Raw genomic sequence first — 12,839 nt, 5'->3', positions numbered from 1 at the left:
ATCACATATCCCTTTTAAAAAGTTTTCTCCCTCATCTGTTTCAATGCAGTATGCATTATTGAACCCATCTTTCTCAGTCTCTCCTCAACCCCGATGTCAGTCCTGTTTTACAACAGTGGCACCATGCAGTATTTGTCCTTTTGTGACTGAGATACTTCACTCAGCATAATGTCCTCCAGAGTCTGTTCTGTTTTATAACACTGGCATTACACAATATTTGAGGTTGACCTCTGAGGTCTCTGTTGCAAATTTCTCCAGCTTCTCCCCCTCCCCAGTCCAGCTTCTCTCATCTTCCTGACTCCCCTACAGAGAGATGGCTCCTGAGAGCACTTCCCTTCTAACCCTATATGTAACTCCAGAGCCTGTGTGCCAGGTAACCCAACCCAAGATGCCTGAGTCAATTTCCTCAATGTATAAAATTGGAACAACATTCTTAGGAAGATTAAATACGGTATTTTAAGTGAAACATCCAACACTTAGTAGGTTCTTAGTAAGCAGTAATGATATAAACAAAGTGTCATCCAGTTGGGCATGGCTCTGAACAACAGATCTGAACCTTGACCTATCCAGTGTCACCCTCGTGATCTCCAACATGCTTGTCCATTGGTACAGAAACTGTGTCATTCCATCTTTTTGAGGGTTGTCCTCTCTCTCAGTGAGCCTACACCTCTCCTGGCATGATCTCTTTTCTAAGGACTGGTCCCTTCTGACAACATGCCCAAAGTCTGTGAGATGACGTTTCACCATCCTCGCCTCTAAGACGCACCCTGGCTCCACTTCCTCCAGAACAGTTTCATTTGTTCTTTCAGAAGAACATAAGGTGCTCAGTACTCTTCTCCAACACCGGTTCTTCTTTAATCTTCTTTTTTCATTGTCCAACTTTCACATGCACACAAAATAATTAAAAATACAGTGGCTTGGATCAGGTGCGCTTTAGTCTTTATACTAATGTTCTTAGTACTTTGGAGAGAAGCTCTGGCAGCCTTGTGGGTAGAAAGTTGTACTGATAACCTAGAGGTTGATTGGTTCAAGTTCACCAGCTGCTCCAAGGGAGAAAGATGGGCAGTCTCCTCCCATATGATTTACAGTCTATAAAACTCCCTGAAAGCAGCAAGCTATGAATAGGTTATGACTTGACAGCAATGAGTTGGGGTTTTTTAATAGCACTGGAAACTATATAAAAATATACGTAAATGCTAACTGCCTGAGTTCTAAGCTCTTTATATGCTTGGCATCATTTTCTCCTCACAACATACCTAGGAGAGAGGTACTGCTATGATACCCATTTTACAGATGAGGAAACTGAGACACATAGAGGCTCAGTAATGTGTTCTGGATACCCAGCTCAGAAGTACTCAGCTGTGGCACAGAAAATCTGCCAGCTAGTGGATCAGGATTATGATGCCGGAGCCAGAAGGCGGTTTGTGCTGCAGGTAGGAGGGAGAACCTTGTCCATCTCACCTCAAGGCAATTTCAAGGCTCTGGTGCATAGGAGTCCTGTGTAAACTGTCATGTGCTGGGTTCCCCTGAGGTGTGGTCATCTCTCATGATTCTTTCTAGAACGATGATAATAGCGCCCATTTGTGGTGCTCTTACCATTTGCCAACCCAGCGTCAAACACTTGACGAGCATGATGTCATTTCATTGTCATAAGCCCATGAGGTAGGTGGGGGTCACTGTCTGTTTTTCATAGGTGAGGAAATGGGGGACTTGGGGAGCTTAAGTAAATGGTCCCAGGCCCCAGGCCTGGGAGGAGGCAAGGTCAAGTCAGCCTGGCCTCTCACTCCCAGGCCTTCAGCAGGGAGGCCCTGAAGCAGCCTCCCTCCTGGATACTGTCTTGCTGATCAACAACAGAGAAGATAAGCTTACAGGCGCTGGTCCATCTCCCAGAGCAGGGGTCCAGACCCAGCCCACCCAAAAGAAGTCCTCAGTTTGAAGGGGAAGCTCAGCTTCTGCCTAGCGAGAACTCTTTAAGTCTGAGGGGAAGTCATAGCCCTTGTCTTAGGTCTTCCATTGTGTGAGGGAGACATTAACCCAGTCCTAGGGGGAACCCAGAGCTCTAGTGGCCTAGTAACAAGAAGCTGTGCTGCGATCCCGAAGGCATGTGGTTTGAGGCCACCAGCTGCTGTACAGGAGAAGGATGGGCAATCTCTTCCCTGTTTGATTAACTGCCTCTGAAAACCCGCCAGAGGATCAGCTGTGGGTCGGTTCCAACTGGACAGTACACAACAACAAGAGAGGGGACCCAGTCTAATGGGGGAGATTCAGCCATTTGGGGGAGACTCATCAACTTTTTTCTACAAACAGGGAGCTTAGATGCCAGAGGAAGTGCCAGAAAGGAGATATAGTGATGAGAAGAGGCTGAGATAATAGAGGAGAGGCTGGAGTCAGGCCAAGGCCGAGGCCAGCGACCAAGGCCAGCCTCTCCTGCCCCGCCCCCTCCCTTGTAATAAGCCCGTGAATAACTGCAGATGGGCAGGTAGCTGGTCATGAGGACTTGATGAGATCTCACGAGGAAGCCACACAGCCCTGTGCAGGACCTGGTGACTCAGGAACAGAGTTGCTCCCCCACCCCCGTTTGGCTCCACCTGCTGCGTGGGCTGCCACCCCACCTCCTCTTGCTGTAAGGCCCAGCTAGTCTTCTCTGGGCCTCAGTTAACCCATCTACAAATGGAGGGAGCCACCCTGCACCATCTCTGTGCCTCTTTGATTCAACTGCCTCAGAGGGTCACAGTTTTACCAGAAATCCTTGGCTGGGTCATGTGCCCTGGAAAAGCCCAGATCTCTGATCCTATAGTGGGGTCTCTGTCCCTCACCATTCTCAGCCCCAGAATGCCCCATAGAGAGGAATCTTTCTTGTCTTGACCAGAATGTCCTAGACTTCCTTCATGAGCTCCACCTCCCAGGGTTAGATCACAGCAGGCTCTGGGTCCCCCTTTCAGCTCTGTCACTGCTGGGATTCCCACATCCTGTAGATGAGGGAGGTGGGGCATGGAACGCTCACCAGGGCTCAGCTCGCCCTCCGTGAGAATATTTCCAACTGCAATTCCAGCTGCTCATGGGGTTTTTCCTCTGGGAGAGGAGGTCCCCAGGGTAGCCTAACAAGTTAAATGATTGAGGTGTCACTGTGAGTCCCTGTGCTCTGCTGTGACAATTGTTTATTTCTTATGCCAACCCCCCCCCTTTAATTATCAAGATTTGCATATCCCAAGAAACTCTGGTGCTGTTGCAGTTAAGGCAACGGGCTGCTAACCAAAAGATTGTGAGTTTGAACCCACCAGCAGCTCTGCAGGAAGATGAGTAACTCTTCTAGAAAGATCTACAGTGTTGAAAACCCTATGAGGCCTTTCTACTCTACCCTACAGAGTCCATATGAGTCAAAACTGACTCAGTGGGTTTACATTACCCGAGGAGGAGGTTTGTGTCTGGGATACCAGGACTAAGGCTTTGGGATCATATCTATCTCACATGCATCTTTGAACCCCAGTTCTGAGATCCGCGCGTGGCACAAGCATGCACAATCTAAGGAATAAACAAATCCATCTTGGGTGATGTGAAGCCAGAGTGCTCCTTAGTAGCCACGATGGAGAGACTTTGTACTTTGTTATACTTTGGTTATACTTTGGTTGTGTTATCAGGAGGGACCAGTCCCTGGAAAAGGGTGACATGCAAGAAAAGTGGAGGGTCAGTCAAGGAGAGGAAGACCCTTGACAAAGTGGATTAACACATGACTGCAACAATGGGCTTAAGCACAGCAGAGAGGTTGAGGGTTGGAACGGACTCAATAGCCCCTGACAACAAGAAGAACATCAAGGTGCCCAATAAGTATTTGTAAACTTGTACAGTGGGGGTTGGCATGGTACTGACTTCTTAGGGTTGCTGAAAGGAGAAAGAGGAAAGATAAGTGCCTAAAGTATGTTGATTGTGATTGTTATTATCTGGCTACACCTTGGCAAGACAAAGTGACGCGAGCTTGCACATGGTGCCTTACTGGGGTCTTTTTGGGTCTTGATTCAAGTTCATGATCTTTCTGAATCTGAGCCAGCGTCTGTCAGAGAAGCTCAGAACCTCAGTCTTCAGCCTCCAGCTCCCAAGCACCAATGTTGTTCCTGGCCAGTGTCCATAGCAGAAGAGTGGAAGGCAGCCAGAGACACTTCGCGGAGATCCTGCCTGAAAGAACAGAGCTGCGGCAAGGCCCCTCCTGGGTTAGACCAGTCTTTGGATTAGCCTCAGAGTCCACTGATTACCTGCTATTTGCCTCCCTTTCAGGAGGGATGGGATTAAGGTAAAAGGTGAGAGGTAGCTGCTTGCATGGAATTTAGAGTCAGATGGATTTGTGAAAAGAAAGTTGGGAGTCTACGATTTCAGCCATGATGTGCATCTCAAGTGAGGCTAAGAGAGAATGGAAACTCACTTGCCTAGAGTGATCAGGGAAGGCTTCATGGAGGAGGGTGTCCTGAACCAAGTATAAAGGAAGGGTGGACCTAAAGGTGGCTGTAGATTGGGACCCATACACTGAACTTGATGTTAAGTGTTGGCAGAGGTGTGGCCTGAAAGCTACCAGAGATAGGTCTTTGAACTGGTTCTTTCTGGTTCAGTCATGATCAAAGTGAAATTGGAACAGATTTGAATTTGTAAAATATGGATGAATCGGAATAATTAATTGGAATGGGGAAAATTATGGACTGATGCACAAGAAACTTAATCTCTCTCTCTCAAGAAACAAGGACAACTTGAGTGGTGCCTAGAAGCTAAGTCTCTTGATAGGCAGGGTCAGAAACAATGGTGTCCAGCTCAAAGATGATGCCAGCTGTGCAGCTCTGAGTGTGTGTCATTATTCACAGTTCTGGCCGTAACTCAATCTCGCATGTCAGGATCATGAAAGGGTTCGTTACACTTCTATGAGCTTCCTCTTCCAGGGCTTTGACCTGTCATTGTCTCCATTCTGGCTATCATGCTGTTTCACCATTTTTTACACATTCAGACTGGTTTCAATTGTGCTCTGTTGATCATGACTGAACTGATTTGAAGCCCTGGCCAAGGACAATTTTGGGATACAACCGAAATTGAGTGAGTGGACAAGAGTCTACAATTTTCTGGGTACAGTTTCCTGAGTGCACCCTGTTTATGCAAGGCTTGTTTCTCCAGCACCAGGCAGGGTTGAGATTAGAACTTTTTAGTGTAGGAGAGAAATGAGGGCTGCAGCCTCCATTGCCTTAGGGATAAAAGCAAGCCCCATATTTTGACCCCAAATACTCATATAATGTACTTGGCATTTCTTCACCTTTGCAGCCTGACTGTATCCTGCAATGCTCTGGCCATGCCAAACCATGTCCCACATCTTTAACACACGTACGGACCTTGCTCCACAGATCACTGATGGCTACTTGGCAAGCCCCTACTAGTTCTTTAGGCCCCGTCTTACTATTGTCAGAAGGAATTGCTTTTTCTTCTGAGGTTCCACAACTCTTGCTATCTATTCTTTTTTTCTCATTTCTTCTTCTTCTTCTTTTTTCTTTTTTGTATACCGTCAACTGGATCCAGTTGGCACAGGAGGAGATTACCCACCTTCTTCAGCAGAGCATCTGGTGGATTCGAACCTCTTGCCTTCAGGGTTGCAGCGTCGCTTCTTGCCACGAGGCCACCAGAGCTCCCTGCTATCTCTATCTATCGAAGCACACGCATTTGCTTTGTTGCTAACTGGCTGTGTGACCCTAAGTAAAATTATTAAACCTTTCTGTACCTTAGTTTCTTCACCTGAAGATGGGAGATACAATAATAACTGCCTTGAACGGGTTAACATTTGAAAATAATTTAGAAAAGTGCTGGCATTTAGCAAGTAGTACATGTTACCCATTATTAAAATAATTGCTATTAAGTCATAGGGCTGTTAGGAGAATTAGATGAGTTAATACATGTCAAGTGCTTAGCATGGCGTTGGGCACATAGTGAGTCCTCAACAAGATATAATCCTCATCATCCTTCACCATCACCACTGTCAATCATCATCTTCATCATCCCTGGCGCCCCCATCAGCGTACATCACCACCACCACCACCTCCATGACCACCATCGCCGTGGTGCCCCCATCTCATCGCCACCACCCTCACCCCCCTCGTTATCCTTCACACTACCACCATCATTGTCTCCATCTTCATCATCACCATCACCATCATTGTATTGATTTTCCTACCTGCCTCTTGACAGACTGTGAACCCTTGAGTCCGACTATGCCTTGGTCATCTTTGAGTGCTCTTCCCAGAGGCAGGCACACAGCAGGTGCTCAGTGTTGTTTGGGAGAGTGAATATGTTGAGGAAGGGAAGATACGAATGAGGTTTTGGGAGATAGCTTTCAGTATTGGACCCTGACTGAAGGGGAGGGATGACACCACTGGCATGAACCGGAAAGCAACCAGGACCTAGAGGGACTGCCTTTTACCAGACGATTCCCAATCGCTTTGCATCTAGAGTTTCAGACTCTGCGGAGCCCGGACTCATTGCTGCCGAGCCGGAACTGCCTCGTGGCTGACCTTCCGTTGTGGCTTCCGAGGCTACACATCAAAGGAGAGGAGACTGTGGATCGTTCACTGGCAGAGCCTCTCCGGGATTCAAACCACCAGAGAGACACAGCCTTTCAGCTAGCAGACGACTCCCTAGGGACTATGTCGAGAAGTCATTAAGGGAAATGTGGGGGGACATAGACCCCCTTGGAAGTCAGCTTACCCTAAACCTCCAGTCCTGTCGACTGCCTCTAGCTTTGTACTCAACTCTTCGCTATAGCTGTCGATCACATACCTGTGAACGAGGAGGATGCACCTCTGGAAAGCTAGAGAGGTGGATGGTGAGAGCAGAGAGGGACAATGGTGGAATGAAGCTAAGGGGTGCGGTGATTAGGGAAGGCTTCCTTGAAGAGAGGCCCCTTGGTCATTCAATGGTTTACTCTCACCTGCTACCTGTCAGGTTGGAGTCCCACACTCACAACAGTGCTACAGAAGAAAGGCCTGCCAGTTGGCTTCCATAAAGGTTACAGCTGAGGAAACCCCATGGAGCCCAGTTCTACTCTGTAACACACCATCAGTTGGAGATGGCTTGTTACACTTGGTTTTTTGCTTTCTTGGAAGAAGTATTTGGAACTGGGAAAGAAAGGGATCTGGAGAAAAGTATGGTTGGCATCAGCACTAAATAGGGAGTTAGATATGAGCCCTGGGTTCTCCAAAATCTGATCCATCCATCTCCTATCACCTCATAGCCCCTGCTCTGGCCCAGGTCCACACCAGTCCCTCCTGGACCACTGGGTCCTCTTCCTTCCCATCTTGCTCCTTTAAAATTCACCGTCTGCCTGGCCTCCTCTGCTCAGAGTCCTAGAGTGACACTTATTTCATGCAGAGTGAAAGCCCAGGACCCAGGCTGCTACCAGGCTCCACATACCTGGTCCTGCCTGTCTCTGCCACTTCCTCTCTCTTTTCTCCCTCACCTTCCTGGTCTCAGAATTCTTGTACTTCCTTAAACACTTGAGGCTGTTTTCCACCCCAGGGCCTTTGCATGCTTTCCTCTGCCTAGAACCCTCCACTCTTTAAAACGTCTGGGCCTTCCTGTCTCTGAGGTTTCAGCTTTCATGTTGCCTCATCTAGGAGGGTTTCATAAATCATATTTGCTTCCTGCATAGAACTAATTAATGATTTGTAATTGTCTGTGCATTTTAAAAACTTGTTTATGATCCTATCCTACTCTAGAATGTTGCTTGGATCCACATCAACACCCTTGGCACCAGCTGCCAAGAAATCAAAAGACACATGACATTGGAAAAGGATGCTGGCAGGGACTTCTCGACGTGCTGAGGAGCAACGTCAGTTTGAAATGAGTAAGAATGAAGAAGAGTGCTAAATAGCCCGTGGACTGCCGAAAGGACAAATAAGTCATGGGAAAAGGTGCAGACAGGGTGGTCCTTGGAGGCAAGGAGAGTGAAATTTCATTTCACATACTTGGGGTCATGTTGTTAGGAGAGGGTCAGTCCTTGGGAAAAGACTTCATGCTTGGGAAAGTGGAGGGTCTGTGAAGGACAGGAAGACCCCCAACAAGACGAATTGAGCTTTTTTGCAACAATTTTGTTGCCAGAATACAGGTGTTGGTGAATACTATCCTAAGCCAAAATGGGGAGACCCATATCAACATTGTTGTCAATGGACACATAGATTCAGGCAAGTCCACCACTAGTGGCCACCTGATTTACCAATGTGGTGGGATCTACAAGAGAACCACTGAGAAATTTGAGAAGGAAGCTGTGGAGATGGGAAAGGGCTCCTTCAAATACACCTTCAAAGAAACAGACAGTGAAACGTGAGTGTGGCATCACCACTGAAATCTCCCTGTGGAAATTTGAGACCAGCAGGTACTATATGACCATCATTGATGCCCTAGGACATAGAGACTTTATACAAAAACGTGTTTGCAGGAACATCACAGGCTGACTGCACCGTTCTGATCGCTGCTGCTTGGGTTGGAGAATTTGAGGCTGGTATCTCAGAGAAAGAGAAGACTCTTAGCATGCCCTTCTGGCTTGTACACAGGGTGTGAAGCAACTAATTGTTGCTTTTAACAAAATGGTGTTAACGTTGAGCCACCCTACAATCAGAAGAGAGTACAAGGAAATTGTTAAGGAAGTTAGCACCTGTTGTTGTTGTTGTTGTTGTTATGTGCTGTTGAGTCGCTTGCGACTCATATCAACCCTTGTACAACAGCCCTAAAACTCTGCTCTGTCCTGTACCAATTGCACCATCTCTGACACTCCCATCCCGATTATTCCAGTCACTGACTCAATCCACCTCACAGAGGGCCTTCCCCTCCTGCACTGTCCCTCCATCCTCCCAAGCATGATGTCCCTCTCCAAGGACTGGTCTCTCCTCACAACATGTCCAAAGTATGTTAGAATCCTTGCTCCAAGGAGCCACCCAGTTTAACCCTTTCCAGGACCAATTTATTTATTTTCCTAGCATTCCATGGTACTCTCAATACTCTTCTCCAGCACCACAGCTCAAAGGCATCAATTCTCCTTCTATCCTCCTTGGTCATTGTCCAACTCTCTGATGCATAACAAGTGATTGTGAAGACCATGGCCTGTATCAGACGCACCTTAGTCTCCAGAGAGACACCATTGCTCTTCAGTACTTTGGAGAGGTCCCTAATAGCAGACTTTCCCATCACGATGCGCCTTTTAATTTCCTGGCTGCTGGTGCCAAGAGTGTTGATTGTAGAGCTAAGCAAACTAAAGCTGTGAACAATCTCAATCTCTTCACCATCCATCCTGATGCTGCCAATTGGTCCAGTGGTGAGAATCTTTGTCTTCTTGACATTGAGCCTCAATCCACATTGAGGCTGCAGTCCTTGACCCTCTGCAGCAGGTGCTTCAGGTCCTCCTCACTTTCAGCAAGCAGGGTTGTGTCATCTGTATAACGCAGATTGTTGATAAATCGTCCACGAATCTTGACCCCACATTTCTCCTCAGAGAGCCCAGCCTCCCAGGTAATCTGTCCTGCATAAAGGTTGAAAAGGTATGGAGATAGGATGCATCCCTGGTGTACGCCCTTCCCAATTTTGAACCATGCAGTGTTTCCTTGCTCTGTTCTGACGACTGCCTCCTGGTCCAAGTATAGGTTTTGCATTAGAATGATCAAGTGTTCTGGGATTCCCATTCTTCTCAGAGTCAGCCACAGTTGGTTATGATCCACACAGTCAAACACCTTTGCATAGTCAATGAAACATAGATAGACATTCCTCTGGTATTCTCTGCTTTCAGCTAAGATCCATCTAACATCAGCTACAATATCCCTAGTACCACAACCCCTTCTAAACCCAGCCTGGACTTCTGGCAATTCTCTGCTGATGTGCTGTTCCAGTCGTTTTTGGATAATCTTCAGTAGAATCTTGCTTGTATGTGAAATCAATGAGATTGCTCTATAGTTTCCACACTCTGTTGGGTAGACTTTGCCTTGGTTAAAAAAAAAACAAACCAGCCTTTGTTCAAGGGATGGAAAGTCACCCGGAAGGATGGCGGTGCCTGTGGAACTCCACTGCTTGAAGCTTTGTGTATCCTGCCACCAACTCATCCAAACTGATAAGCCCCTGCGTCTGCCTCTCCAGGATGTCTACAGGATTTGTGGTTTGGTACTGTCCCTGTGAGCAGAGCGGAGACTGCTGTTCTCAAGTCTGGCATGGTGGTCACATTTGCCCCAGTCAGTGTTGCCACTGAAGTAAAAGTTTGTTGAAATGCGCCCTGAGGCTTTGAGTGAAGCTTTGCCCTGTAACAATGTTTGCTGCAAAGTTAAGAATGTCGCTGAAAGATGTTCAATGTGGCGACCTGGCTGGTGACAGCAAAAACGACCCACCCATGGAAGCAGGTGGCTCACTGCTCAGGTGATCATCGTCAACCGTCCTGGCGAAGGCAGTGCTGGTTATGCACCTGTGCTGCATTGTCATGCAGCTCACATTCCTTGCAAGTTTGCTGAGCCCAAAGAGAAGACTGATCACTGTTCTGGTAAGAAGCTGAAAGATGGCCCCAAATTCCTGAAGTCTGGTGATGTTGCCATTGTTGATATGGTTCCTTACAAGCCCAGGTGTGTGGAGAGCTTCTCTGACTACCCTCCTCTGGGTCGTTTTGCTGTCTGTGAGACAGACTATTGCTGTGGGTGTCATCAAAGCAGTGGACAAGAAGGCTGCTGGAGCTGGCAAGGTCACCAAGTCTGCTCAGAAAGCTCAATGAGTATTACCCATAACACCTGCCACCCCAGTCTTAACCAGTGGCAGAAGAACGGTCTCAGAGCTGTTTGTCTCAATTAGCCATTTAAGTTTAATAGTAAAAGACTGATTAATGATAATAATGCATTGTAAAACCTTCACAAGGAAAGGAGTGTTTTGTGGACCATTTCTTTTTCTTTTTCATGTGGCCATTTAAAGTTATTAGTTTTTTAAAATAAGTACTTTTCAAATGGAAACAACTTAACCAAAAATTTGTCCAGAGATTTTAGACCCATTAAAACAAAGTTTAATGAAGGGGGAAAGGAGATGAATTGACACAGGGACTGTAAAGTAGGCTTGAGCTTGTCAGATATGGTCAGGACAGCACAGTCTAGGACAGGGTTCCAATCCATTGTTTATACGATTGCTACAAGTTGTAGTTTATTTGATTGAACTTAACAACAATAGCAATTCTAGAATGCCAGCATCAGAATGATAAGACCTTGTCTGATGTGGAATGAGGCTTCCCTCATTGCTGTATGTTTGCCACCTAGTTGTTGATGTTGTTGTTGTTATGTGTCAGCCGGTCAACTATAACTCATAGTGACCCTATCAATGGCTCTGAACCTTGCCCTATCCTGAGCCAAACTCAGAATCTCTGATACACCTGATGCCATTGTTACTGTGTCAATCCATCTAATCCAGGATCTTCCCTCTGCACTGACTCTCTACCCTTCCAAGCATGATGACCTCCAAGGATTGGTCTTTGCTGACCATGTGCCCAAAGTATGTGAGACAAAGCTTCAAAATCCTTGCCTACAAAGAGCAAACTGGTTTCACCCTCTCCAGGACAGACATATATGTTCTCTAGACAGTTCATGGTATGTTCAATACTCTTCTCCAACACCACAGCTCAAAAGCATTGACTGTTCTTCTGTCATTCATAGTCATTGTTCAGCTCTCTGATGCATAGCAAGTAATTGAGAAGGCCATGGGTAAACTGACATAGTTGATCTTTAGTCCTCTGGAGAGATCTTTGACAGCAAGGTTTCTCTTCTCTTCTTTCTTTCTTTTTTTAATAGCAGATTTTCCCAAGGTAACTTGTCTTTTGATTTCCTGACTGTTGGTGCTAAGGGTATGGATTATGGATCTAAAGTAAAATTAAATTATGAACACTCTCAATGCAGGCTTTCAGTAAATGAAATGGAAGCCTGTAATTTGAGACAGGGAGGATGGGAAAACCAAGGAGGGAGGAGATATCTTGTTCCAATCTCTAACTTAGGGGGTAAAAATCCAGATTTTTTTTTTCCTCTGAGGACAGGATAAAAGCACTCTGAGCTATGTGGAGGGGCTCATAGGAGCCACTCTACCCTCTCTGATAACTTTTTTAGGTAGTCTTACCGAAGGCCCAGAAACTTCTGCTTTGTTATTGCTGCTCCAGGAGGCTGCACTATGAGACAGGCACATCCCATCCTGCCACCAGTAGCTGTCTAAGTGTAAGTTTTAATGACACCATACATCAGTTGTTAAATGGGTGGATAATAACAATAGTCAAAATGCTTTACACATAGTAGCTAATTAAAACTTCACAGCCGCCCTGTGTGGCAGGTACTATTAAAACACACCCAGAGGGATGATGTGCCTTTCTGACCATGATTGTAAAGGGGTAACATGGTGAAGCTGGTCAAGGATGTGATTCCATGGGTGGCCCTGGGGAGCACCCCGCATGAAGGATTGTCAATGAAATTGATGATCTGGGGATTTATTTCCATGGGAAAGGGAGCACAGTCCCTTGGGTCACTCTCAGAGTAAACTGGGACCACAATAGACCCCTCTTCTGAGCTCACACCTTGGCACCTGCCCACTCAAGGGGCTCTCTGCAGACTCCCTGTTCTGTCCAGAGCCTGGCCCCCTGACCACCCTCTGGGGCTACCAGCTGTTTCTCTACAGCAGTGCTGTGAGTCACCACTGAGCCTCCCTGACTGCAAGCCCAGCCTGCTGCCTCCTGAACATCACACTTTTGTGGCAGTTAATTATAGCCATTACTGTCATTATGAAAAAGTTATATGATCACAGGCAGAGCCAGGAAGACCTGTGATGTTTGAGGG

At 46.7% G+C, this 12,839-nt stretch overlaps 1 protein-coding gene across 1 annotated transcript in view; it reads left to right on the top strand.

The window, feature by feature from the left end:
• Positions 1-10,756, top strand: part of LOC102859643 (putative elongation factor 1-alpha-like 3-like) — a 12,975-nt gene extending 2,219 nt beyond the window's left edge. The window contains 12 exon segments of the mRNA XM_006883693.1: positions 8,116-8,316; positions 8,318-8,435; positions 8,437-8,570; positions 8,633-8,676; positions 9,705-9,728; positions 9,946-10,106; positions 10,108-10,156; positions 10,159-10,250; positions 10,252-10,325; positions 10,327-10,397; positions 10,400-10,658; positions 10,660-10,756. Coding sequence (XP_006883755.1) covers positions 8,116-8,316; positions 8,318-8,435; positions 8,437-8,570; positions 8,633-8,676; positions 9,705-9,728; positions 9,946-10,106; positions 10,108-10,156; positions 10,159-10,250; positions 10,252-10,325; positions 10,327-10,397; positions 10,400-10,658; positions 10,660-10,756 — 1,324 coding nt within the window.
• The last annotated feature ends 2,083 nt before the right edge of the window (positions 10,757-12,839 follow it).

Source organism: Elephantulus edwardii, unplaced genomic scaffold (genome assembly GCF_000299155.1).
Source record: "Elephantulus edwardii isolate Elephantulus edwardi_28Jun2011 unplaced genomic scaffold, EleEdw1.0 scaffold00028, whole genome shotgun sequence".
Classification (NCBI taxonomy): Eukaryota; Metazoa; Chordata; class Mammalia; order Macroscelidea; family Macroscelididae; genus Elephantulus; species Elephantulus edwardii.
Note: the sequence above shows the minus strand (reverse complement) of the source record. Positions and strands in the feature narration are given on the sequence as shown.